We start from the raw sequence: 27408 nt of genomic DNA, 5'->3' as shown, positions 1-27408 counted from the left end.
CCAGCAGACAACGAATTTCTCGAATATATATATATATCGTTTACTAATTCATCCCCAGTGATGTTACCACACGGAATCAGTAAAGCATTTTAATTATAATATTCAAAATAAAAAAACTTTTCTGCTCCGTTATTTTGATTGCAAATTTTATTACTTTTTTTCAATGGAAAATAAATATTTGGAAATGGAAAGGTTTTACAGTTTTCATAAGTTAGAGATACTTTTTTAATAATTACTTATACAACTTTAGTAATATATTATAATAATGAAATCAATAAAAACATTAAAGAGAATTTATAACAAATAGTGATTAGTTTAAAATATATAATATTTAAAGGTCGAAATCAAAATTATTCCAAAGTTGCTTTGTATCTGATTTTATTATGGACTAGAGCAGGGATGGGCAAACTACGGCCCGCGGGACAACTGTGGCCCGCCGGAAGATTTTATCTGGTCCGCGGACAGAATTTTAACTTTTTACTTTCTCTATTTTTGTTCTACAAAACATAAATTAATTAAAATAGTATTAACAGTTTCAATTGATAAAATGTTGAAAGCAAAAGTCCCTTATAGAATAGCCGTAGATTAGCTCCAATTAGTATTTGTCTTTCTCGAGGAGCAGACATATGGAATCTAATATAGGTGTATTGTACTTCACATGAGACTTACTACGCATTTTAAGTTCCAACGAGCGGATTTTTCTTCCGGCGTGAGTTCTGACATAATTTACAGCGTATGGAAAGGCTGCACACATACAACGTCATTGTAAATAATGGTGAAATTATTAAATGTATGAAATGGCTACTGCCTTTTTGAGTTATTTATAAACATTTTTAATCCCAAAATGGCAACCAAAAAATGCAAAGTTGATGTAGAGTGCCATGCGTTCAATGATGNTAAATAATGGTGAAATTATTAAATGTATGAAATGGCTACTGCCTTTTTGAGTTATTTTAGAAGTTCTTACTCGGCCCACCAAATTTTTTTTCTCCAGATTTTTGGTCCACGACCAAAAAAGTTTGCCCATCCCTGGACTAGAGCATCGTATTTGCAAAACATATGACTGATTAAACAATATTCCCAACATTTTAATAACTATATAAATTAAGTTAATTATAGAAACTATCTTTGTGATAAACTAAGTCACATCTCCAGATATTTAAAATTCAATGCGTTGCATAACGTACAGGATTAATTTGTTTTGATATTTTGGTAGCTTTCAGTGAATGAATAAAGTTATCTCATTGGTTTCTATTGTTTGTTAATTCATTAGTGTCTATTATTAAGTAACTTTTCTAAATGTTAAAATTTAATATGTTGTCTAACTTAATTTGTTTTGCTATTTTGATAGCGTTGAATGATTTGAATAAAATCGAGAAGATCCGTCAGATTAAATTTTGGTAATAGGCAAGCTTTTATTTAAACAGTTGCAATCAATGATAAACCTTTCCAGAAATCATGTATGACCTTGTGTCAACCTTGTCTCGGAATTTTCTTTTTATTGTCACAAAAATGTTTGCACTAAAAACCTTTTTTCAATGAAGGAAAAATGTTGCAGTTTCAAACCTTTCATCCTAAAAGGTTTGAAAATTATTTTGTAAATATTTTTTTTAAATGTATTGCCACTTAGGTCCATAATGACGTTTTAGTTGACGTCACACTAGCGATGACGTCACAACTGCATTGTCCATTAAAATTTCATGATGAGGTGGATTTTAGCTGAGCATGCAAGACTTTGCGAAAAGAAACTTTATAATAATGACCTAGATTTAAGATTATTTTCATCTTGAGACTAGCTTTATTCAAGGAATGTTTTTTTTTCACCCTTGAAACCCTAAATCGACCTCGATTTAAGGTTTTTATATAGAAGGTTGTTTTCCAAGGTTTGGGATGAGGGTAATGTGCGTAGAATGGAGCAGATTGTCAAAGATCTCGTTTTAAGGTTAGAAGGTTTACACGTAAACCGCATCACAATCGCTTTTAGGTTTACATTAAAAGGTTTTTGCTGAGTTAAAATAAACCTTATTTTGAGTCATTATTTGTTTAAATAAACCATATTCTGAGTTGGTTCAAATAATTTATTCTTTTTACTCTCATGTATTTTACTAAGAATTATCTCGAACAGGGCTCGAAAAACCTCCCGTCCTCGGCGGTCAAAAATCGGAGATGAGCATTTGTCATTCAGAATAATGAATAATTATTCAAAATCTGAATNTTAGCATTGCGTCATGGTAAATGTTATTCCTACTAAGTGGAAGTAGTTGTGTTTTTTTATATTATACCCAATTACATTGTCCATTAAAATTTCAAGACAAGGTGGATTTTAGCTGAGCATGCAAGACATTGCGAAAAAAAACCTTATAATGACCTAGATTTAAGATTATTTTCACCTTGAGTATTTATTACTAGCTTTATTCAAGGATGTTTTTTTTCACCCTTGAAACCATAAATCGACCTCGATTTAAGGTTTTTAGATAGAAGGTTGTTTTCCAGGGTTTGGAATTAGGGTAATGTGCGTAGAATGGATCAGATTGACAAAAATCTCGTTTTAAGGTTAGAAGGTTTACACGTAAACCGCATCACAATCGTTTTTAGGTTTACATTAAAAGGTTTTTGCTGAATTAAAATAAACCTTATTTTGCGTCATTATTTCTTAAAATAAACCATATTCTGAGTTGGTTCAAATAATTTATTCTTTTTACTCTCATGTATTTTACTAAGAATTATCTCGAACGGGGCTCGAAAAACCGCCCGTCCTCGGCGGTCAAAAATTTCCAGCAGACAACGAATTTCGAATCAGACGTCCGAGAGGACGGTCATTTTCCCGTTAACGTTCGATACACTTTCAATTTTTGTTATCTTACAAAAGTCTAAATGAGCGCCTCACTTCTAAAATGACCCTCTAATCTAGAAATCCCGTACAGCAACATACTGCGCATGGTGGAATAATGTTTTTTTAGTCTGGGAGTACTGCAGCAGTTGAAAGGGACTTTTCAGCAATGAACTTACAAAAAAACACATTACGTAAGCGTTAAACGCAATTATGAACATCCACCTAAATTGAAAACCCCTTTCAGATTTCTGTGCCGAAATCTCTGTATATCATAGGCTTGATTGTGGAACTGGCAAACGTCCTATTTGATTCATTTAAAAAACGCAGTACCCTCGGAGAAATTGACATTCCAGATAAATTGACCTTTGTCATTTAAATTATTTTATAAAAGAAATAAATTATTTCGTAAAAGAAATACTAGATTTTACTATTAGTAGAGCCCGGATTTTGATGACCTAAAAAATCTCAACTAATGCCCTTAAAATGTGGAAAAAATGCCCTTAAAAAAAGCCAAAAATGCCCTTAAAATGTGGAAAAAATGCCCTTAAAAAGAGCCAAAAATGCCCTTAAAAATGCAAAAATTGCGCAAAAAATGCCTTAAATAAAGTAAAAATATTGAATTAAGAAAATATTTTGGTCTTTAAAATTATTATGAGTCATTTAAAAGTATAAAGCAATGCAATACTTGTTCTACGTTCATTAATGTTTGAAAAATATGTTTTATATCCTAAAATAACAAAAAAAGGAAAATATATTGACACNGTCTTTAAAATTATTATGAGTCATTTAAAAATATAAAGCGATGCAATACTTGTTCTACGTTCATTAATGTTTGAAAAATATGTTTTATATCCTAAAATAACAAAAAAAGGAAAATATATTGACACCAAAAAATTTTTATTTTGTATAGAAACCTAATGGATATAACAACTTCCATCTCATAATATTACTAAATATCAGAATTACATTGGATTATTAAATGTTTTTTGATAATTTGAAATGTAAACGAGCGTCTCTTGTCTGAAAGTAAATTTTCATTCCTGCAGAAGCTTCTTTCAACGTCTACTGATGTTATAGGTGCGTACTTGAAAAAGACGGTCTCTCTTACTTACAATTTTTCTTCAATTTGAGAAGATTTTGCTTCACCTGTTAATATTCTATAGATTTTCTTCATTGTTTGGAAGCCAGTGTAATAATGAAAATTGATAAAAAAAAATAGTAAAAATTGGAAAAAATTAACAAAAAATTTTAAAAAATTCATTAAAATGCAAAATATGCCCCAAAATTTAAAGAAAAATGCCCGATAAATCTAAAAACATGCTCTAAAAGACAAAAAATGTCCAAAAATGCAAAAAATGCAGGAAAATGCAAATGTCATCAAAATCCGGGCCTTAACTATTAGTAACCTAGTATTTCTTTTATTACTGTATAATGTAATCCTAGTAACTACTAATTCATTGTGTAATTTATATAAATGATAGTAATAAATAAGAGAAAATTATGTTTTAATTTATTTAGAAGCGACGGGTTAGTTTCAAAGGAGGACGGGTACATTATTGGACAAGCCGTCCTCGGGGACGGGTGAAATTTCTGAGTTTTTTCGAGCCCTGATCTCGAATATTTTAATTGTGTATTTCATCTTTAAAGATGTTTTATTCATCTGACAGGAAAACCCCAACTTAGATATATATAAAAAAAAGAAGTTCAAAATGTAAGTAACCATTTGTGGATCAAGTAAAAATACTATTTTCTATGTTGTTTTTGTAGGTGTGACTATTCTGCTGTCTCTGACAGTCTTCCTTTTGTTGGTCGCAGAGACGATGCCCCCCACCTCCGATGCTGTGCCTTTGATAGGTATCTCTTTCTTTTATCTCTTTCTTTCGATTGGAAAGAAGAAAATATTCTTTTTGGGGGGACATTGCTTCTATTTCAGGTGCTTTTTTTTAAATATATTTCATCACATTTGAAATAGATTTTATTTTTGCGCAGAAAACTGTAGAAATCAATTCACGTTACCCTTCACCAAGAATTTCCTGGAAACGAAAGAAGAAAAAGAGTCTGTTTTCGCGTGAATAATATTTTTGTTTTTCAGTAGCACGAGCTATTTGTTCTCCATTGGCAAAGTGGGTGTTGTTATGGGTTTGATGGCTTGCGCACCTTATTTGGACGTCATCACACTTTTCAACTGTGTTCAAGAGTAATAGTAAACAGTGCTCATGCTTTGCTATGGCGACCGCTGCTGTTTGACAATTTTTTTAAAATTCATTTTTTCACTTTTAATTTTGTTATGCATTAAGTTGATGGGTTTATTTTTGAGATATGGGACCAGAAAGATACTTCTTGAGTTGTGTATAAAACAAAATTTCATCATTTGAACGATATTTTTTCGTTTTTATTGTTTTATTTAAGAATCATAAATTATTACCTACAGCTCAAACTGGATCGTTTTCAATACTAATTTAGGTTAATATCACAAATAAAGAGTGCAAAAAAATTAAACAACAACCATTTTGCCAATGGGCTCACTCCAGGAGCGTTAGTTCTAGAGTGAAGAGATGCTACCAGCAGACGTCCTCAGAATATGTGGCGGGGGGAGTTCTTACCGTAGACAAACTGCATTCTTCTCTGTACACTTACCCCGTTTAAAAGGGAATTGGGGATCATTTCAGTGGGTGAACTGAATTTCTTCTAGACAGGCAAGTGAGGTTTCCGATCTATTATTTTACGCTGACTCATAATTTAGATGTCATCATGGTAAAAGGAAAAAAAGTACATTTTTGTACTTGTACCTCTTCACGCATTGCTATCAAAACGATTGATGCATTGTATTTATGTATTTTTCCGCTAAATCGAATAAAACTACACACATTTTAATAGAGGACATACTTTGCAAGGGATTTTATGTATTTAAAATACTTCTTTAGATACGCCCACGTTGAATTGCTATCTGGGCATGTAAGGTCTATTTTCTGGTGTCATTTTTTTAAGCGGAATTAAATTAGAAATAAATTATGCAAATAATTATTCAACAGTTGTTATACTGCTCTACTCGTTGGAGTCGGAAGTTATGAAACAGCGGTTGCAGAATAAACAAAAAAAAATTGTTAATGGATCCCCTCATATAGCTAGATATACAGGGCTTGCAGCGTAATTTCATACTTGAAATAAGGCAGTTTATTATTTCCTGTGGAAATTGGCCTGAATTGTCCTCTGGCAATTTCATACCCTCCGACTCCAAGGAGTGTTACGCACGTGCATGCGTGTGTATTTCAATTGTTGAATGGTTATTTGTTTTGTATTGTATCAATGCATGTACAAATCAAATTTCATTAAAATCGGTCCAGTAATTCTAGAGATAAACAACCGAATCTGCAAATTCTCTCAGTTTCTTACACCAGTGTAATCGCGTCTGCTTCATTGACGGATTCGTTGGCTATTCGAAAACCGAATAAGAGGATGATAAAATTATCGAGTCACTCACAAAAATCAACCATTGTTTTTTTTTATCGATAATTTTCCTGGTAAAAATAATGACACAATAACGGATTGTCCCTTAAAACTCAATTAGTATTATCTAATGATCAACTTTGCTTCGGCCAAAAAAAAAAATTTAAAAAAAATATATATGTCTTTAAAAAAATCACCACGTTTTTATGAGAGTTTACGAAGCATGACGATAACAAATGAATGGATTTATGCATTTCAAAATAAGATTAAAACAACGAGACAGTCAAAAAAATAATATAAAAATTAACAGTCGACCGGTCCATTCCTTGCTGGTTAACAGCATTTGCAATAGGAATGAGGATCCGGTTTAACCTGGTTGGTAGGGCATTGGACTCATGTCTGAGTGGTCGTGAGTTCGATCCCCGAGTGGCGAAGTGTACGAAATGGTGACTAGTGCAACCTAATTCTATCAGGGATGCAAAGTTCACCAAGTTCCCATAACAAATCAATGCCTCTGGGGGTACTGGGTGCAAGATTGATCATGCTCTGGCTCATGTCAAAATGACGATCTGCGGATGGATCGATGATGTGTGAACCTTTCTATAAAACGTGAGGTGACGTATGTATGTTGCCACCGGTTAATCCTCTGTGATGTTTCGCAGACAGTCTACAATATCTCATTGTGCAGCTCTAGTGCGATGTAAAAGTACTAAGTCTGGCTTTAGTTTTGACTTAAAACGTATGTATTTATCCAAGTCAAAAGTTTTCATGGTCCCAACAATTCAAATTGATGGTTTCAGTTCGATTCATGATGGTCCAACATTATTTGATGGTCACCATCATCCAACATTTTCGATTATGGGTTCATGGTTTTTGATATACCTTGCAAACTTCCATGATTCCAGGACGGAAAATGCTATTCAAATACTATGATGGTTAACCATCAAGAGAAGTATGATTGTCATGGACCAACAATTCATGATGATCCGTGATGGTCCATGATGCTTCCAACTATGCATTTCAATGATGGTTTATTGGAAAAAATCAAATTGCTTTGATGGAATAAAGCATCAAAACAATTTGTTGCTTTTTTATGTAGGTCCATCATAGATAAGTTCGAATTCTAACACTGAGATGATGGTTATTCATAATCATTCCAACATTTGATTTCTAAGAAATTATGATGGAAATTTCTGATGGTTTAGCATGAATAAAGGATCAAAACAAGTTGCTATTCTTATGTTGGGCTATCATAAATCAGCCTGAATTCCTACATTGTGATGATGGTTACGTATGTTGGTTACAATCAAAAAATATAAAGGTGCATGATGGAATAATTGATGGTTACCATCAATATTAAGTTGGTTCATCAATGGAAAGCAATCAAAAATTTTGACTTGGTAGGGTAATCAGTATAGAAAACTCTGTTGGTATTGCATTAATTAGATATTAAGGCAATTTTCAACAGCAAAGTAATAATTTTAGGGAAAAACTGCGTGATGGAACAAAAACATTGTCATCCGCCAATTAACTTCGATTTCTCGTCGACGTTCTGCAGAAGAAAAAGAACTTACATTCGTCTCGCAAATTTTTTTTTCTTTTTTATCTCAAATAAGCTATTTTAAATCGTCTGTTCTATATGCCAGCTTCAAAAAAAAATGAACAAAAAAATTATCAAAAATCGAAAGTATATGTGTGGGGGTTACCCAATGAAATTACTCGAGAGAAACTAATTTTAAGATAAATGGAATTTAAGTTTCTTTTTCTTCGTGTAGTCATTTCACGCACCATTTTACTTTCGTTCCCACAAATAAATGATTAGATGTTCAAAGAATCATTTTTGCTCTTATAAAATCACGAATTCCTTTTTCTAAACCAATCAAAAACACCCTCCTATTTCTTCCCCTATTAAAAATCTTTCATGTTCTAACACAATCTTTGATTGGTCGAATCTTCGAATTAAATTCTGGCCAAACAATGCGTGTTTATCTTAATGTCTTTTTTTTTATCAAAACCTAATAGTTCCAATCTGAAAAATATGATATATATAGAATCGTACTGACATTTTAAATAAATAAAAAAAATTATATAAAATGCTTCAATCTTTTTAGTAAGTAAAGTGTTGGTTTGGAAAATAAAATCTGAAATCTTTACATAATTCTTGTATTGAATTGAAAACCATATAAAATATGAAAGAGAATTTAAAATTGGTCTCTTCTTTATCACCTGTGTCTGAACTTTCTCTTTTTGAATGTTTTCATACCAAATTATCAGACGTACTGTAATATTCTTTGTAAAATTTTAATTATCAGGTCATACTGTACAGCTTTATTGTTTTTACGTCGCTGAAACCGGTTTGCACTTGCTTACGTTCGTGTATGACTTGGTTAACATTGTAATGCAACACATTAAAAAAAAATACAAATGGGAAGTATGTAAAAAATCTCCCGAATAAAAACCCATTCCATGCATGTTTAAATATAAATGTATTGCATATAAATTCGTGCAAAATATGTAATTATTAAAACACTACAGTGTGTCTAATCATTTGGTCTCATTATTATAATAAACTAATATAATACCTGATATAATAAATATACTATATTTATATGATATATCGTCTAATTGATCCAACCGTCAAATTTATATTATATATCGTCTAGTTGATCCAACCGTCAAATTTATATGATATATCGTCTAATTGATCCAACCGTCAAATTTATATTATATATCGTCTAATTTAACTCATTGATACTAAACTAAACTCAGTGGCGCGACAGCCCATAGAGGGCCAAGTCCTACTGTGCCCATCTCAGTTTTCTTGACCTTGGGCTCTGGGGTGCAGGAGCATATAATCCGGTCAGGTGGTCAGCCGAACCAACACCTCCTAGAAGTATGAAGGCCTCAGCACGGATCAATTTAGTAGTCCGATGTGACGAAGTTAACTGCGCAATAGATGAAAAACAAGAAAGATGTCATTACGTTCGGGGTACTAAGCTGCGCAGTGGTTGAAAATAAGACATATGTCGTTACGTTTGGACTACTAAAGGATATTTATGGTAACCCGTGCAGAGGCCTACTCTTTTCTAGGAGGTGTTGGCCGAACCCGGAACCCCCAGTGTTTAGTTCCCAAGCATGCTTGGTACTCATTTATCGACCCACTGAAGGGATGAAAGGCTGAGTCAACCTTGCCCGGCCAGAGGATTGAACCAGGGACCTGTGGCACGCTCAGCCACCGGGCGTCTTAACTCATTGATTCGCGAACGAAAACAAGCAATAAAGCTGTATAGTTATCACCTGATAATTAAGATTTTACATAGAATCTTATAGTGCCTCTAATAATATGGAAAGGAAGTATAATATTGAAATTTAGGATTGTAATACTATTAAATTCTTTTCGAAATGACTGATTATGAGGAAAAGTTTAAATCGCCGTTTTATCGCATTCAACACAACATCTGAGGGGAAAAAAAGCTACTTTATTTTTATGAAGATAAAAATATTTCTCTGAAAATCATCCTGGCATATAAACAATAACATATTATTTTTAATTTCTGCCTTGTTGTTTTATCTTCCTATTGTGTGTTATAAAAATTTCTAAACCATAACCTAAAGCCATAACTAGAAGAAAAAAATCTGAAATGACTAAATTAGGGAAATTGGAGAATCGAGATACAATGAAACCTCTCAGTAGCAACCACTCTCCGTTCTATAGGAAAATGGTCGTTGACGTAGGAGGGTCGCTCGAAGAGGTTACCTCCATTGAATTCAAAATTGTTATCGAAGGTACATGATTTTTCACAAACTGTTTTAGTTTTAGTCAGTGTCATTTTCTTGGTGCAGAAATGTTAGCGTCATGAAAACACGGATCTATGAATAAACTTAAGCGTCTCTAAAAATGATCCCAACTGATATAACTATGCGTATAAACAAATTTACCAATTATGTAAGATAAAGCTATTTTAAATAAACTAGTGGGCTGCTCCCCCTGCTCGCTAACGTTCGCCCACCTCCGAAAATTGCTACGCAATCTTATATGGTTTGCTTCGCTCGCTACTAACTAAGGTACGTTGCAAATGCACAAAATTCTAAAAATTCAAAACAATCCTTCAAATCCATATAACAACTTTTTTTTTTAAAAAAAAATTACATCTTTTTAGTTAATACTAAGTCATTGAAATAAATTTGAATTCAAATTAAGACTCATTGACTGCGACTTATTTTTCAATGAATAACTAATGACAATAATAAAACAAATAAATTCATGATGTAAATCAAAAACCGTCAAATAAATTCGTAATACATAAATTCGTGAAAAAAAGCGCTTTCGACAAAATACTAAAATAGAGATCTATCGACAAAGACTACTCACTTCTATCTAGCTTAATAGTATGAGATTGCCGCAGCTGAATCGTTATTTCAGTTTCCGTTTTTAAAAGCGCTACATGTTGAGCAACCTCAGCTAGATTTGGCATGTGACATTTTTAGCGACAATCATGGGTCGATTTTTTAGCGTTGCCATTTGGGGAGTTGTAATGAGGCTTTTTTTTTGTCGCCGTGTAAGAGAAATATATATATAGATAAACAATTCTTTGTCTAAATCTACATTTAATTTCATATCATGAAAATGAGTTAGCTTAAAAAGATAAGAGAGGTTTTTTTTTTTTAATTCAACTTTCAATTCTAGAAGTAAATAATTGATAAGCATCGTCTTTAATGCACTCTGACTGCAACATGAGGTTGCATCGTCAAAAAGAGCTTTCTTCTTAATAAGAGCCTCGCATGAATATTTTGAATGCATTTTAATCTGATTACTTGTTTTGTCAAATTTTTTGTTTTGATAATTTTTAGTTTTTCCTTATTTGATCTGTTTCGCATTTGGTGGTGTTTACCCGGTTGAGGTTGTAATAGTCTCACCTAAAGGTTTTCTTCAACAATGGTCGTTACATAGAGGTAGTCTTTCCTGGAGGTTTCACTGTAATATTTGCGCAATTATAATGCAATTTTAAATACGTGTAGGGATACGTGCTTTTAAATACGTCCAATAATGTTAATAATGTGAAAAAGTACCCCACCATAGAATCAAATTTGCATGTCTATTTTTTTTTTTTAGTGGTAGACGCTCTACAGTACTTCCCCCACCAAAATTATATCTGTGATAGAATTCGATGAATGAACACCACTAGTTGATTCGTTTCTGTTTTGTGAGAACCCAAAGAGCTGTATTAATACCACAGTCCTTTTGCTGATCGCGAGAGCTGTACTAATTTCACTGTCGTGGTCGCTCCTGTGTTCTCATTAGCAGTCGCGTGTATACAAGCCGACGTTGTGTGTGATCGAGANAAATACGTCCAATAATGTGAAAAAGTACCCCACCATAGAATCAAATTTGCATGTCTATTTTTTGTAGTGGTAGACGCAATACGGTACTTCCCCACCCAAATTATATCTGTGATAGAAATCGATGAATGAACACCACTAGTTGATTCGTTGCTGTTCTGTGAGAACCCAAAGAGCTGTATTAATACCACAGTCCTTTTGCTGATCGCGAGAGCTGTACTAATTTCACTGTCGTGGTCTCTCCTGTGTTGTCATTAGCAGTCGCGTGTATACAAGCCGACGTTGTGTGTGATCGAGACTGAGTAGCAATAGAGCGATGTGGTGGATAATTTCAGAGTTTCAAGTAGCAAGTCAACTGTTCATTGTGGACCATCCATTGAAGTAGTCATGTTCAGATCGAAGTGGACGTCGGAGTTTAAAGTCGATTGGTTGACGGCGATATAATATAGGAATTGAAATGAAAATGGGAAAAAAAGAAAGGGGAGGAGCGTACGCAAGCACGATTTTAGAGGCACGATCCTTGTCTCCCGCAGCTTCCAGTGCTTGGACCGAGCTATCCAGTATTTTTCCTGCAAGAGTCCAATGCAGGACTCCATTTCTTCACGAATGTTGCACAATTGGCAGAGAGGCCATGAAAGAACGATATATCCAGTGGTTGGAAAGACAATCGTGGCCAGTAGCTGGGTGAAACGTTGAAAGAGATTTGTCCCTTGCCCATAACGTAATATTTTATAACCGTCGTTGAACAGTTGACAAAATATTTCGGGTATATGACTACTTATGTTCAACTCCGTAACCTTGTAATTTCGAACCAAATCCAGAAGGCAAGGAAACTCCTAGATCGAGTATTGGTAGAAGTATGCCTTCGTAGATGACTTTTTGATGGAATTAACCTGCAATTGCGTTGCATCGAGAGGAAGACCACGAGAACATCCCACGGTTAGCCTGATGACGAGGGTACCCATGATCCGTCTACCATTGATGATCGCTGGGGATTCGAACCCGGTTCATCTCATTGGAAGGCAAATGCTCTATCCCCTGAGCCATCGTGGCTCTATAACGGAATATTTGTGATTTCCTCCATTTATTTCTTGCGCTTAAGAATAATAACTGTAACATTGCAAGAGCCAAGATGACTCAAGGGATAGTGTTCGCCTTCCAATGAGATGTACCGGGTTCGAATCCCTAGCGATGGCTGGTCGATATGAATTATGCACATCGATCACTGCGTTGATGTAAAATATATTCCGCTCAAACGAATTATGGAAAAAAATCCCCTTGTCTTCTGCCTAACTGGGTTTCGTTGTTTTCGTTTTCGTGTGACGGAAATGCTGATTTGTTTCATCAAAAAGCTTTTCTTGGAGGCTTTTTTGTTCTAATACTTAAGAAACTGACGGTCCTGCATGTAAAAAGTCGTATTTTAAAATGCAGTCTTCACCGCATAGCAAGTCATTTTTTCCAGGTTATTAGACGGGGAAATAATGTTTTGAAGAAAAAAGTCCTTCTAACTAAACCATCAGTGGGTTAATCCAGAAGTTCCCTCGTGTTCTGTGTTGCGTTCAAAGTTACAAAAATGTGTCGAATGTTCATCGCTGGTTATAAAATAAAATAAAATTGTACCAAAAATGTCCTTCCCATAATTCTTTAATAACAGTTCTATTTTTTTATGTTTAATATAAGTTCATAAAGTATGACTTAACTCTATCAAACCACAGATAAAATTACCGCATTTAGTTTTGACCATTTAAATTGCAAGAATTGTTTCGTTTTTTCTTTCTAATGATTTACACCAATATTATCCATCACAGTTATATAAAGAAAAAAAAAATACTAAACGAAAATACTTTTTTTTTGTTTCGTTCGCAATACATCATTTTAAACAGGAAAACACAAAGAAAAAAATGATTCAAAAAGTCTAGTCTCATATTTATAAAAATATTTCTTCTCAAAATGAAACAAAAGAGAAACATTTTCCTTTAGTATAAACGCTATTCTTTTTTTAAATAAGTTGCACCTGTAAATTCCGAGAAGAAAAAAAAAAGAGTATGTTTTTTTTAAATACAACTTTAATTCATTTGTATTCGAAAAGAACGAAATAAATTGTTTCAAAAAAAATTTTTAATAAATCAAGAATATTTTTTTTTCTGAAACAAAAAAAAATTGGTATTTTGGTGCTTATTTATTTTTTGGGGGGAAGAAAGGGTTCAGGTTTTAAAAAAAATGTCAGGTAATTATTTTTCTTTTTATACAAAAAAATTGATTTTAGGAAATAAGGCTCTTTAACTACATTCATAAAAAAAGGTAGTTATGCTAAGTGGCTGTATGAATTAAATAAATGATTGCGCTGCAGAAAAATCGATTTTTTTTTATTTTAGTTTTTCCCCTTTGTTTTTATTAGAGTTCTTCTTTTTCGGACTAATTCTCGTTAAATTGCTTACTTTTTAAAAAAAAATCATAATGCTACACTCTTGTAGAAATATTGCTGTAACTAAACCTCCTCCATCATGGGAGCACCTAAATTACTTTATAGTTCACAGTTCTTCATCCCTTTTTACTGTTTCGAATTTTTAATAAGTTGAAAATTCACAGTCATAAACATTTACAGCATTCAAAGGAATTTCTTGATCGTGAAAGTGTTCAGCAGTGTACTGATCGTAAAGACACGGTTCCCTGTAGAACACCGAAGTTAAGCATCAGTGGCTGCAGTCAGTAAGCGGGTGGGTGACCACTTTGATCAGTATGCGTAAGGACTGGGGGTTTGCGTTATCGGCCTGCGTTAAACTGTTCGACCGTAAAGTGCTCAACTTCACGCGCAGGTCGTCAGGCTACCAAGGCAGGGGAGCCATCCCCTTGATCGTAAAGACACGGTTCCCTGTAGAACACCGAAGTTAAGCATCAGTGACTGCAGTCAGTAAGCGGGTGGGTGACCACTTTGATCAGTATGCGTAAGGACCGAGGGTTTGCGTTATCGGCCTGCGTTAAACTGTTCGACCGTAAAGTGCTCAACTTCACGCGCAGGTCGTCAGGCTACCAAAGCAGGGGAGCCATCCCCTCTGCAGAGGATCAAAATTGGCATGGCATGTCTTCGAATCATTCTCAGGGATGTTTCCCAGACCGCCGCCAATACTGCAACTCTAGTGCCGTGTGAATAAAATACCTATCCATCTTCCGTAAAACAGCATTCATTTTTTAAGTTTGTTTTATTTTTGCAAAACATTTAGGAACCAAGTATGTTAACGTTGTCCGCAATAACACAGATACAAGTAGTATTTTTCATAAATGAGCATTTATTAACTTTAATGAAAAAAAAAAGATAGCGACATTTGAAAATAATCTATCAGCTTATTTAAATTATGTTTTTTTCTTCTAACACTAATTTAAATTAAATTACCTTAAATATGTAGAATTGTACTAACCAAGACAATAAAATACAATGAGTATTTACCTACTTGTCACTTATCCGTAATGAAAAAATGAAGAGCCCTGACTGTCTTTGTGTATGTGTCACTCTTATAGTCACAGAACCTTCAGGATTCTTAAAGTTTTGAAAAATGGACACTAGGACACCTGAAATTCGGACACTGGGTGAAAAGGGAAATTTTACCCCTGATCCAAGAAATCGCTCAAACATTTTAATTAGAGGATTTCAATTCGACACATTTGAGCCGTGGTTGCTCAGAGGATAGAGCACTCGCCTTCAAATGAAATGAATTAGGTTCGAATCCCAGCGATTCGAACCTAGTTCATTTCATTTGAAGGCGAGTGCCTAATTGGATTCGAATTCCGCACCCGGCATGCTCCGCCCGCAGTGCTGAAGCAAAATATCATCATTGGTAGACGGATCATGGGTTAGAGTTCCCTTGCCGTCGGGCTAACCATGGGCTAACCATTTTCGTGGTTTCCTCCCCATGTAACGCAAATACGCGTTAGTCCCATTAAAAAGTAATTCACGATGGCTAGTTTGTAACTATGTTTGATACAGGAGTTCAAATGTTATCTGGGTTGGGTTCAAAGTTGCGAGGCTACGGAGTTGAACATTGGAAACCGCAAACTCAAAATTGGATCGGCAGTACAACATGTGTTATGAAATAAAATCATATGAACTGCTGAAAGGTCACTACGAATAGCGCCATCTGGTGTCAAAATGTTTTTATAAATATTTTCCTATATCTATAAATCATTTTCAGTGAGATTTCCATGTATTAAAAGCGCCTTCATTCATTTTGTTTGGAACGTTATTTAAAGCCTCGTAGCTTGCTTTTAAAAGTTTGACATCGTTTTGCGACAGTTGACACGATGTCAGGCTAACCGTGGGGAGTTTTCGTGGTTTTCTTCTGCATGTAACGCAAAAAAGCGTCCGTTTCCTCAAAAAAGTCGATACTTGATACATGAGTTCCCTTTTATTCTGGTTTCAAAATTACAAGGCTACTGATTTGAACATTAGTAGTCGACGTCTGTTCAACGGCTGACCGTTCAACTAGGATTATAAAATAAAATGAAATGTAGGTACTGTAGATAAAGATTATTAATGGGTCCTCGGAAGGAAAAAATACTTGATTGTGGTAAATGTTGGCTATATAAATGAGTTCGTTTCATCTTAACAGCATCATAATAAATGATATTCAATACAGATTATTTTGATTGGAGGAAGCATTAAAAACATGTTTTGTTTCGTCTAATAATGTAGAACTATGGGAAATGATTAATAAAAAAGTTATATTTTTAAAATTCGATTTCTCAGAAACTATTCGTTTGATTTCGCAGAAAATCTGTATTTCGCCATATGAATTTACATTTTTTAAAAGTATGTAAAAAAATTTATACCTTAAATTTCAAAATTGTTCTACCATAGTTAAATAAAATAATAAAATATAATAAATATTTTCTAATAGTAATTTTTTTTGGCATGAAATTATCTTTCAACGAACCTATTTCATAATTGAGAGCAAAAATATTTTCTCTTAAAAAGTTCTATATAAGTTTCTATAAAAGTTCTATATAAGTATTTTAATTCTCTTTAAAAGTTCTATATATAAATATATATCCAATCATAATGGTTCCTGCGGTGACCTCAAATATGCTAATTATTTAGTCTTAACTATTAATTAAGTTTCGAAACAGGCTCAAAAACGTAATTTCTCTGAATAAACCTGTTTCTTTTTTTTCTTAACATATTTGGACTCTTAACCTTTAAAATTTAGGGCGTTGCCGCAATCTGGAAAAAATAGTCTCCTTAGTTAGCTCAGATGAGCTATCCAAAGTTCGGACCCCTTAGCTATTAATTTCACCTTTTGCGTTTTTTATCATATTTTTATAACTAATTAAGATAATCTAGAAAATTTGCCCCCACTCATGAAATCTGTTTAAACAAAGGTAATTTTTTGCAAAAAATAATTTTTAATAATTATTTATTTTTTATTAAATAAAAAACTATTATTATTATTATTTTTATTTATTAATTCTGGATTAAAAAATTGTGAATTATAAAAGTATAAATTGCTTTATACTGTATTAATCTGCATATTTTTCTATTGAAAAATTTAGAAATTCAATTGCTTTTATTTAGCAGAAGCCGAGAAAAATTAGAATTAGTTATTTTTAAAAAAGTAATATGGCGACAATGAAGAGATATTTAAATGTTTAAATAGAAGAGTTATTAAATATTTAAATGTGATTAACTAATGAGTAGCATAACTTGTGTGCGCGTAGCGTAAAATTTCATTCATATTTTTTTTGTTGCTAATAACCGATCACTAATCTTTATTTTTAATTAAATAAAACTTCGCTTCTTTTTCTTCTAAAATTCGTTGTTTCTTCTAAAATTTTATTCTTAATTTAGTAAAGAAATTTGTATAATACATTTTATTGAATAAAAAAACAATTTATTCAACGAATGACGAGATTTATAAAAGATTGTTTCTGATAGAATGTGATTATAAATTAGCTTTTTTTAATTTTACTTTTTAGTTTTTATTTCAATAACTGATACAATTTCAATATATAGATAGGTATGCGCAGATTTGGAATAATATACTCATCAATTTCTACATTATATGTTTTATAATTATAATATGAATACGTAGTCAACATTTTTAAGCATCTTAAAATTTCTCAATATCTTATATATATATCGTCGTAATCTTCAAAAAAAATTTTAATTACCTGTCCGCGCGTGTTTTGCTGAACTATTCTACCAACTATTAAATTAAATTTTAAAATTTCTCAAAATGTTATTCCTTACGCTGCCACGTATATTATTTTTTCATTAATATATACATTTCAATTTTTTTGTACTTTAAGATTTTTTTCTAAAGTAAAATTTCTTTTTAAATTATTGTCAAATTTTTATTAAAAGAAAAGCTAGCTAGCTGAGAATTAAATCTTATTAAGAAATTAAAAACATTCTACATTTTAAAATTTTTTAATTCAAAACAGCTGACTATTTATTAAGCATACTATTTTTTCGAAAAATGAAGATAAATTATTGATTGTCTTTTTATAGTGTTACTTATTTATTTCAGTAATGAAAATTAAATGCATCTATGTACACAGCAAAAATAATTCAACAGATTGTTTTGTCTTTTGAATGAACAACAAGTTATGGGCATGCAATTTTATTTTGACATTCAAACTCATTCTCCCCCGCAAACTTCAGGAAAATTGGCCTTTTGAAAAGGTTGATGTTAAAAAAAAAATTTTAAATTTTTTATTAAATATTATTTTTCAACTTTAGCACAGTTCAAAAAAAATATTGTTACATCATTAGTTTATGCCCAATTGAAACGTGACACTGATTTAATTGAAATCTGTTTGGACTTACTTGAAACAGTTAGAAACTATAAAAATTATAAGAAATTAAACTTATTCCTTTATTTTGCTAAGAGCAGCAATAATGAAGAAATATGAGGAAAAGCACCGTTTACCATCATACTTACTATTGATACATTTAATCATATAACTTGAGTTATTTAACCAAAAAAAATTAATTAAAATAAAGAGTAAAATTAAGTTATCTTTTAAAATAATAACTAATTAAATAATAACTTTTAATATAATTAAATAATAACTAATAAAATAGCTTAATACTTTAATAACTAATTAAATAATAATCATATACTTAATTTAAATAACTTTTAAGATAATAATTTAAAACTTAAGATTTTATAACCAGATACTTAAAGTTACACATTGAAATTGACTATCTAATGCTGTGAGAAATGTAAGTGTAATAAAATACATCTATCTTCTTAGTTTTTCTGCCACCATTACAGTTGCTTAAGGACGTTAAGAATTGTGATTAAAATGAGACTGTCGTATCAGATATATGAATGTAATGATCGTAAGAATCGTAAAATAAGTTTGTAATCAAAGGAATAAATCAAAGAAATTATCGAAGCAATATTTGGTGATTGTATTTGTTGAACATGTTGTGCGACAATTTATGGTTAATTTACGAATATTCGTTTCAGAATGTTTAAAAACATCAGGATGCTATTTGCAAATTATTTTTTTGTAAGGAAAGCCACGTAAATCTCATATTTGATAAAATGAAACGATTTCTTAAAAAAAATGATTCATACAATATTCTTAAACGTTCAATCTTTTTAAAATGACACGTAACATTCACTAATGTCTTCAATTATAAAAAAAGGCTATATCGTGAATTATATAAAACCTTATGAATATGCATCCAAATAATCTCTTCCAGATATTTAACATTTTTAATGGGATCTGTTTCGTGATTTGCCCTGCCCAACTCTGTTTGCAAATTTGGTTTTAGCAAAATATCTTTATATTTAACGAAGTTAAAAACAACTTAAAAAATAAAAATAATGCCTAATGAAAATTATGAACGATTTATAAATCGATTCGACTTTTATTTTTTAAGGAGATGAAAACGAAAGCAATCCTTGTTTTTTGGGCAGAAATCAACTAAAAACAAATCTGTTGCCTAGAAACTTCAAGATCTTTTTCTTTTAACTATTTAAAAAGAAAAAAAAAGTCTTTCTGACCCGAGCTAACACGAAAACGATAAATGGCTTCAGTTTTTATTTCATTATTTTTTTATTCTATCAGCTAGGTTGCTTAGCAACGGAGTATTGGCGATAACGCAATTAGAGTAGATTACATTAAATTTCTCCTCATTCCATGGTGATGGTTTTTGGCCTATCTTTAGGATGACGCCAAATATATATAATTTCCTACCACCTCAATTTTTTATCCAATTTTATCTCCCTCCTATTTTGAGAGTCAGGAATATACAAACATAAATGTATATATTTATTCAGAGAAAGTGCGTTTTTGTATCTGATTTAGGAACTTAATTAATTGTTAGCAATAATTAAGAAGCATATTTAAAATCCCCCCCAGAAATCATTAAGATTGACGCTTAGTACATGAAAATACGATCATTAGAACGAAAGTTATTCACTATTATATTTTTTTTTCACACTGTACACCTTTAATAAAACCTAACAGATGTGCATAGTCTTAAAGAATGTAAGCTTAAAAGACAAAAGACAGTGAAATCGGTCGATTAGTTCCTGAGTAATCGAATTTTAAATATACGACTTTTTCAGAACTCAATTTGTCTGGTTTCTTTCTCTTCTGTTTTTTAGTTATTTTTATTTTTGCTNTATTGCTCGCTAAAACCGGGTCTTGCTCGTTAAAAGCGACTTCTGTTCCATAGACTTAACATTGATCCAACCAAATATTCTCGTTTCCCTCGGCAAATCCGAGTTCTCGTTAAATCCGAGTTCTCGTTAAATCCGAGCTCGTTATAAACGAGTTCGACTGTATACGACTTTTTTAGAACTCAATTTGTCTGGTTTCTTTTTCTTCTGTTTTTTAGTTATTTTTATTTTTGCTCCTCATTGCAGACCAAGCCTCATATAAATATTGTATAATTTTAATGTCCTCTCTTACTAATTTTGCTGAATTGCTAACATAATTGCATAAATTAATTATGAACACTAATTTTAATAAATTTCGTTACAATTGTGCGTATTGGGCTTTTTATCCTCAGACTAGAAAACGGATTGCATATATTAAATAATTTAATGAAATAGCGTATGGAATAACGAATTTATGAAAAAAAATTTCGAAAATTTCTTACGAATGTAGACTAATATACGGAAAGCTTTTACTCTATTTATTTATTTATTTTTAAAAAATTTATATGGTCTTTTTATCCCCACTATCAAATCTTTAAAGTTTAAATTTGTCAGTGATTTAAAAAATTCTGTTCTTGAAAATGAACATTTTATTTATTTTTTTCTTCGAATGAGCTACGAGATACTGCACTTGTAAGAAGCAATAGATAAGAGTTTCTGTTGATCTAATGCCATTTACCAGTATCAGCATGGCCGGGATAGCCTGGTCGGTAGGGCGCTGGGCTCACGTCCGAGAGTTCGTGGGTTCGAACCGCGCCGGCCGAAGACTCCCCGTGTAGTTGGTGAACGATGCAAGTTAAAATTCTGTCGAGTAGCAAAGTCCTCCATTTTCCCATAACAAATCAACACCTCTGGGGGTACTGGATTGGAAATCGATTGTTCTCTGATTCAGGTCAAAATTACGATCTGTGGATCTATGAATGGGTCCGCCTTATAAACAGGTGAGACGTATGATGTGGCAGAAGTCGAATTCTTGGTCATAGATGGCGCCACTGAAAAATGAGAATCACACACTCTGCCTTAAATTTGCTTGGTTTCACCAAGAAGACTTGCCCGTGTGGCATTAGAACCAACCAACCAGTATCAGCAAGCCTGCTTGATGAAACTAGGCGGATTTAAAGCAGAGGGTGCGTTTGTTGTCTTTCAGTGGCGCCCTCTATGACCAAGAGTACGACTTCAGCCGCATACAACTCACTGTATAGGATGAATAGGAAGAACCAATCGTACATCCATTCGTTCATCCACAGATCGTCATTTTGACCTAAACCAGAGAGCGATCCGTCTCCAATTCTATGCTCCCAGAGGTATGATTTATTGTGGGAACATGGATGACTTTGTGACCCGACATATTTAACGTGCACCAGTCACCATTTACTACACTGGGAGTGGAGGGCCATCATTAAGATTTTCTCTTTTGTGTCATTCTAGGTACTTACTTTGCCTGCATTATGGTTATGGTTGCTTTCTCAGTGGTAATGACAGTTGTTGTACTTAATTACCACCACAGAAGTAGTGACACCCACGAAATGCCTCATTGGGTATTTATCTTCCTTTCTATTTAATAGAATTCTTTTATAAATGTAGCTGCTATAAAGCCCTTCACGTTTCCTTTATTTGTTTGCCATAACATTTATAGTTTACCATAACATAACATTATTAGTTTTCCATAACATAATTTTAAAACCATGTAAGTATGTTTTTTTAATGTTGAATATGAACAATGCGCATGCGCAAGTTCTTCTTCCGATCCATCAGTGCCATTCAAGAATTTGGATAGTATCGTATGAATCCTTCAATTTCTTGGAGAGAGAAATTTCTCCAATTTCTGGGATTTAAGAACTTGGACCAGGCATTTAGTCTGGAGGAGTTCTCCTCAAAGCCGCTCATTAACTCCTTCCTTCTCGCTCCCGGGAAGGTTTTGCCCTCTATTTCTCGCTCCCGTGATATTTCCGGGCTGGAGTGTACAGTAGTAGCGCGCCAATAAGAATAAACTAATTCATCTATTTTGCCCGGAAAACATTTTATTTCTCATTTTAAACACCAGATGGCAGTACCAGGATATTTTTAGAGTAAATGTAAGTAGTTTAGTTAATTTTAAACTAGATGTCAGCACTGATCAATGTTTAGGGATTAAAAAAGGCACTTTTATGACAGTTTTCTTGAAAATTAACCGATCGAAGAAGAAGAAAAAAATTAAAATAAAAAAACTTCTTTTTTTTCCAGATCCGATCAATGTTCCTCATTTGGCTCCCCTGGCTTCTGAGAATGCAGAGGCCGCCTCCAAAACTCCAGAGGAAGGCCTTCTTCGGGTCCAAGAAAGAACTGGAGTTGAGACAACGTTCTTCCAGGAGCTTACTGGCCAATGTGATGGACATAGACGACGACTTCAGTACTTCGGAGGAGCAGCTGGCCACCGTCCGTGGTTGCTGTCCAACTCAGAGGGAACTGGCCGCCATACTTCGCGAGTTGAGATACATCTCGAACAGGATGAGACGTGAAGACCGCGTCACGGACATAATAGCGGAGTGGAAGTACGCCGCTATGGTTGTGGACAGAGTATGCCTCATTGTGTTCACCTTGTTTACTGTACTCTCCACCTTCATATGTCTCTTCTCCGCCCCACACCTCGTAGCTTGACCCAAACACAAAGTTAACATCTCGGACAATATTCTTTTTTTTAACCACGATAGGTTATCCGACTTCATGCGCCAAAATCTTTGTTTTAGAACTTATAATCACTCAAAATCCTCGGACCGGTTAAGGTTGACTCAGCCTTTCATTCCTTCAGTGGGTCGATAAATGAGTACCAAGCATGCTTGGGAACTAAACACTAGAGGCTCTGCGTTCGGCTGACCACCTGACCGGAACATGTGCTCCTACACACCAGAGCCCAAGGTCAAGAAAACTGAGATGGGCACAGTAGGCCTTGGCCCTCTAGGGCTGTCGCGCCGCTGAGTTGAGTTCAGTTTAGTTTAATCATTCATCATGTCATGTCGTGAAATTTTATTAATTAAATATTGTTTTCATATTTTATTTAGCTATATGTTTTCTTTATTTGAAAACAAAACTTTATCGAATGACTATTATTCAAAATCGCGCTAAACTATCAGCTATTTTTTCGACAGAGATGATTTTTTTTAAATGTTTCTGTGTTTAAATTGATGATAAGAATCTACAAAATTATGTTAAAAGAGCCGCGATGGCTTAGGGGATAGAGCACTTAGGTGAGCCGGGTTCGAATCCATGCAATGGCCGGTCCATACGAATCAGCATCCGACTTGCATAGGTCACAATGCTGACGTGAAATATAATCAGTGATTGACGGATCATGGGTTAGAGTCCGTTTGCAGTCAAGCTAACAGAAGGAGTTTTTCGTTATTTTCCTCTCCATTTAACGCAAATGCGGGTTAGTCCCAACAAAAAAATCCTCCACAAAGGCAGATTTCTCCCTATACTTGATCTTGGAGTTCCCTTGTCTTCTGGATTTTGTTTAAAATTACAAGGATACGGAGTTGAACATTAGTAATCCTACACCCGAAAATTGGGTCAGCTGTTCAACGACTGTTATAAAATATATTACGATATTCATTTTATTTGAAAAGAAAACTTTATCGAATTGCTATTATTCAAAATCGCGCTAAACTGTCAGCATTTTTTGACAGACGTGATTTTTTTTAAGTGTAAAAATTTTTGAACAGCTTTAATCCTTGATACGAATCTTCCAAATTGTGTTAAATGTATGAAAATTTAAAAATAAATTCGTTTATCCAAATCTACACCAAAGTGATAGGAGTAGTGCTATAAAAAGAGTGTTGACATTATTTTATGAAACGAAATGCAATTCGGTAAAAAAATACATTATTTTTTTCATTATTATTATTACTCATTGCATGAAATGCTATCATATGATAATTGAATTTCATCGAATTTATTTGTAGTTATTTCAATTTCGAAATTGCGTAGTTAAGGTCTTCAAGATTAAACGGTTACATATTTCAAAAATCACACTTTGATTGAATTCCTTAAAAGAAAGAATATTGTCCGGAACTTGTTACTGATAAATATGTTACTGAATGACTATCCTTTGAGATACTTTGTTTATGAGAAAAATCAAAGTAACTTTCGAGATTTCTATGGTGTGTGTGTGTCTGTGAATCTCCGACACGATTATTACTAATATTGAACTCGTAGAAAACAATTCATAAATTGAAGTTATCGATTGCAAAATTCTAACCATGTTTGGGGTGCCCTCTAAAGTTCTCATCCATCTTCTTAAAATTTGGAACTACTGTAAAAATTGGTGTTTAGGTTTAGTAAAGTGGCTACAAGAGGGGATCTTTTAAAGCGAGCTCCACCTGATAGAAAGCTGGTAAATTAGCGTTTAAATTTCAAAAACAGTACGATATAGGTTGGAAAAAATAAATGGCATACAGGGTGTACAGTGTAGCATTACTTATGAATAGATCTGTCTTGAAAAGTAACTGGTTAAAAAAATTCCGCGAATTTTAACAATCAAAATATCTATTTTGAAAAGGGATGTCACACGTCTAAGTGCTTCATTATACCGGGAATTTTTAGCTCTTACTCGGTGTAAAGTAGCAAGTTTTTCATTCGTAACACTAAAATTTAATGACGGTAACATAAAATACTCATAAGAACCAATAAATTTTAAGGGAACAATCATTAATTTAGGATATATATGTTAATGACCGAAATCGGTGGTTGTTGACTTGGTGTCGAAACACCATTGAATGGTGACAACCACATACACAAATATCCAAAATATATACTAAATCTAGTTAAGTGATACATTTGCCCGGTATACCCTACAGTGTTATTTTTTCAAGGTGCAGTGCTATTGCCCGGTATGCCCTACATCTCAACCCCTGTGTTGCGGCACTTTTGTGCGACGCCAAATTCTTAAAATGAGCCTCCAAATATTAGAAATGATACAATAAAAATTATAATGCTTTTTTTATGACGAGTAAAGTTTTAATTAAAGAAAAGTGTAAAAGTGTACATTATCTCTATATATATATATACATTTTTTATAATTTTTCCGGTTCATAACCGCGTGAAAATCTTTGTCATCGGTTGTCCTGTCTCTGACAATCCTAAAATAAGTTAAAATAAGAAGGAATCGTTTAAATTGTCCATTACAATTTTGAAAAATGTTGAATTAAGTAGAAAAGTTAATGACCATTAAAATTATTAATTAACAAAACAAAGAAAGCTAAATGTGACTTTCAAACGGAAATAAAAGCTAATCATTAAAGTAAGATATGCAATTAATAGTTATAAAAGCAAATTAACAAAGGATAACTAACAAAAAAATATGCTAACAATTAATAATTAGCAAAAAAACTAGTTAACAAGAAAGCCCAAAAAAATAACAATGTGCAAAACAAGCTAATAATTAATAACTAGCAAAAAAATAAATAACTGTAGCTAACTAATAAAAAATTAGTCGAAAGAAATAATTATCTCTTAATAAACGTGCATTTGTAGTACATATTATTTTATTTCACATTCAAAATTATTATCACAAACTATTTAACACAGTATATTATAGGTAGGTAAACAACTTTTAAACTAATTTTTTTCATTGTATGCCGTCAAATTTCGAAATCGTTAAAAGTGTGCCGCCACAAAAAAAAAGATTGAGAATCACTGCCCTACATTAATGTTATTTTAAAGTCAAGTGTCACAGCTCAGTATACGTTTAACCCGTACTCCGAACGCTGATGTTCCGCCTAATCTATCATCAGCAGTTATTAAAATATCGAATAAATATAATAATATCAATGAATAAATATTCATATCAAATGGAATATAGCAAATATTTCAGATATTCACCAAAGCAATTATGTGATTGTTAACATTCTCCGGTGCAAATCGACATTCGCTTGATTTCGGCCATTTACGGTAACATATACAAAAAGTTCATCATGATCATAGTTGGTCAGACAGCCCCATGTGAGCCAATGCCTTCCTCTGAAGATTTCTCCATGAAATTAGATAAAATTAGTTTGCGAATCTCACACATTTAAGAACACAGATATCTCGAAATGTCTATACTTAACGAAATCTATAATCCGTTTTCCGTACTGGTTGTGTGATATGAATAATAATACCGCAGGTGGTGCTGATCTCATAACAGCCACTTTACTGTACTTAGAGACCACATTTATGGCTTTTGATGAAACCATTCAAAAATTAAGAAGGTGGATATTGTTCAAAAATATTTTATATTTTAACACTAATTTTATGCAGTATAGTTAAGAAAAAGGCAACAAAGAAAGATTAAATGATATAATCATGATATTATCATTTTCATTATGTATGCTACAATTTATGGTAAATTTTCAAGGTTCAATGAAACTTAAAATGCCTTTCTTGCAAGCACCTCACAAACCACTGGTTTATGCTCCTAATATTTAACTTATTTCTTGAATTTTAATTTTTAGATTTTTTTTCCTTCTTTTTTTTCTTTTTCTATTTTTATCTTTTTATATTACTATTCTAAAAACTTATTCTATGCATTTGCAAATATGTTTAATGCATTTGAAATCTAATTTTCAATACTTGTTGCTTAATACTAGTCCTCACAATTTTAAAAACTAATAATTATTGCCATGGAAATAATTAGATGAGAATTATGTTATCAGATTTCGTTAATTACATATTCAAATGGTGCCACCCCATCCCTAAAAGCAAAAACAAACAAAATAAATTGTAAACGAAATTAATTAAATTTGTAGTAAAATATAATTGGTATCTCACCTAAAAAAGTAAATACTGATCTATTGTGAATAATGCATATCATATTGTTAAAATTATCTATATTTTCTAATATAGTTTTTTTTTCAAATAAAAACTTTAAAGTACAGTGTACTCTCTATAACTCGAATTTTGATATCTCAAAAACCTTGTTATGTCAAAAAAAAATATTTTTCTCCTTCGGCATTATATATCCACCCTACGTTAATTTGAATACCTGTGCCGAAGGGCTTCTTCTGAAATCCTTGTTATTCCGAATATTTTTCGAAATAAAAAATGAAATTTTTTTTTTTGGGGGGGGGGAAAGCACAGTGCTAGTTTATTGTAAACCAACTG

At 32.7% G+C, this 27408-nt stretch overlaps 1 protein-coding gene across 1 annotated transcript in view; it reads left to right on the top strand.

Annotated features, from left to right (window-relative positions):
- LOC107444340 (neuronal acetylcholine receptor subunit alpha-7-like) overlaps positions 1-25178 on the top strand; it is a 185420-nt gene extending 160242 nt beyond the window's left edge. Inside the window, exons 6-7 of the mRNA XM_071180922.1 lie at positions 21721-21830; positions 22516-25178. Coding sequence (XP_071037023.1) covers positions 21721-21830; positions 22516-22929 — 524 coding nt within the window. The 3' untranslated portion in view covers positions 22930-25178. The remainder of the gene's footprint in view (positions 1-21720; positions 21831-22515) is intronic.
- Positions 25179-27408: the final 2230 nt, after the last annotated feature.

The sequence above is a fragment of the Parasteatoda tepidariorum genome, chromosome 5, assembly GCF_043381705.1.
Source record: "Parasteatoda tepidariorum isolate YZ-2023 chromosome 5, CAS_Ptep_4.0, whole genome shotgun sequence".
Taxonomy (NCBI): Eukaryota; Metazoa; Arthropoda; class Arachnida; order Araneae; family Theridiidae; genus Parasteatoda; species Parasteatoda tepidariorum.
The sequence above is the reverse complement of the archived record's forward strand: the minus strand, read 5'-3'. Positions and strand labels throughout refer to the sequence as shown.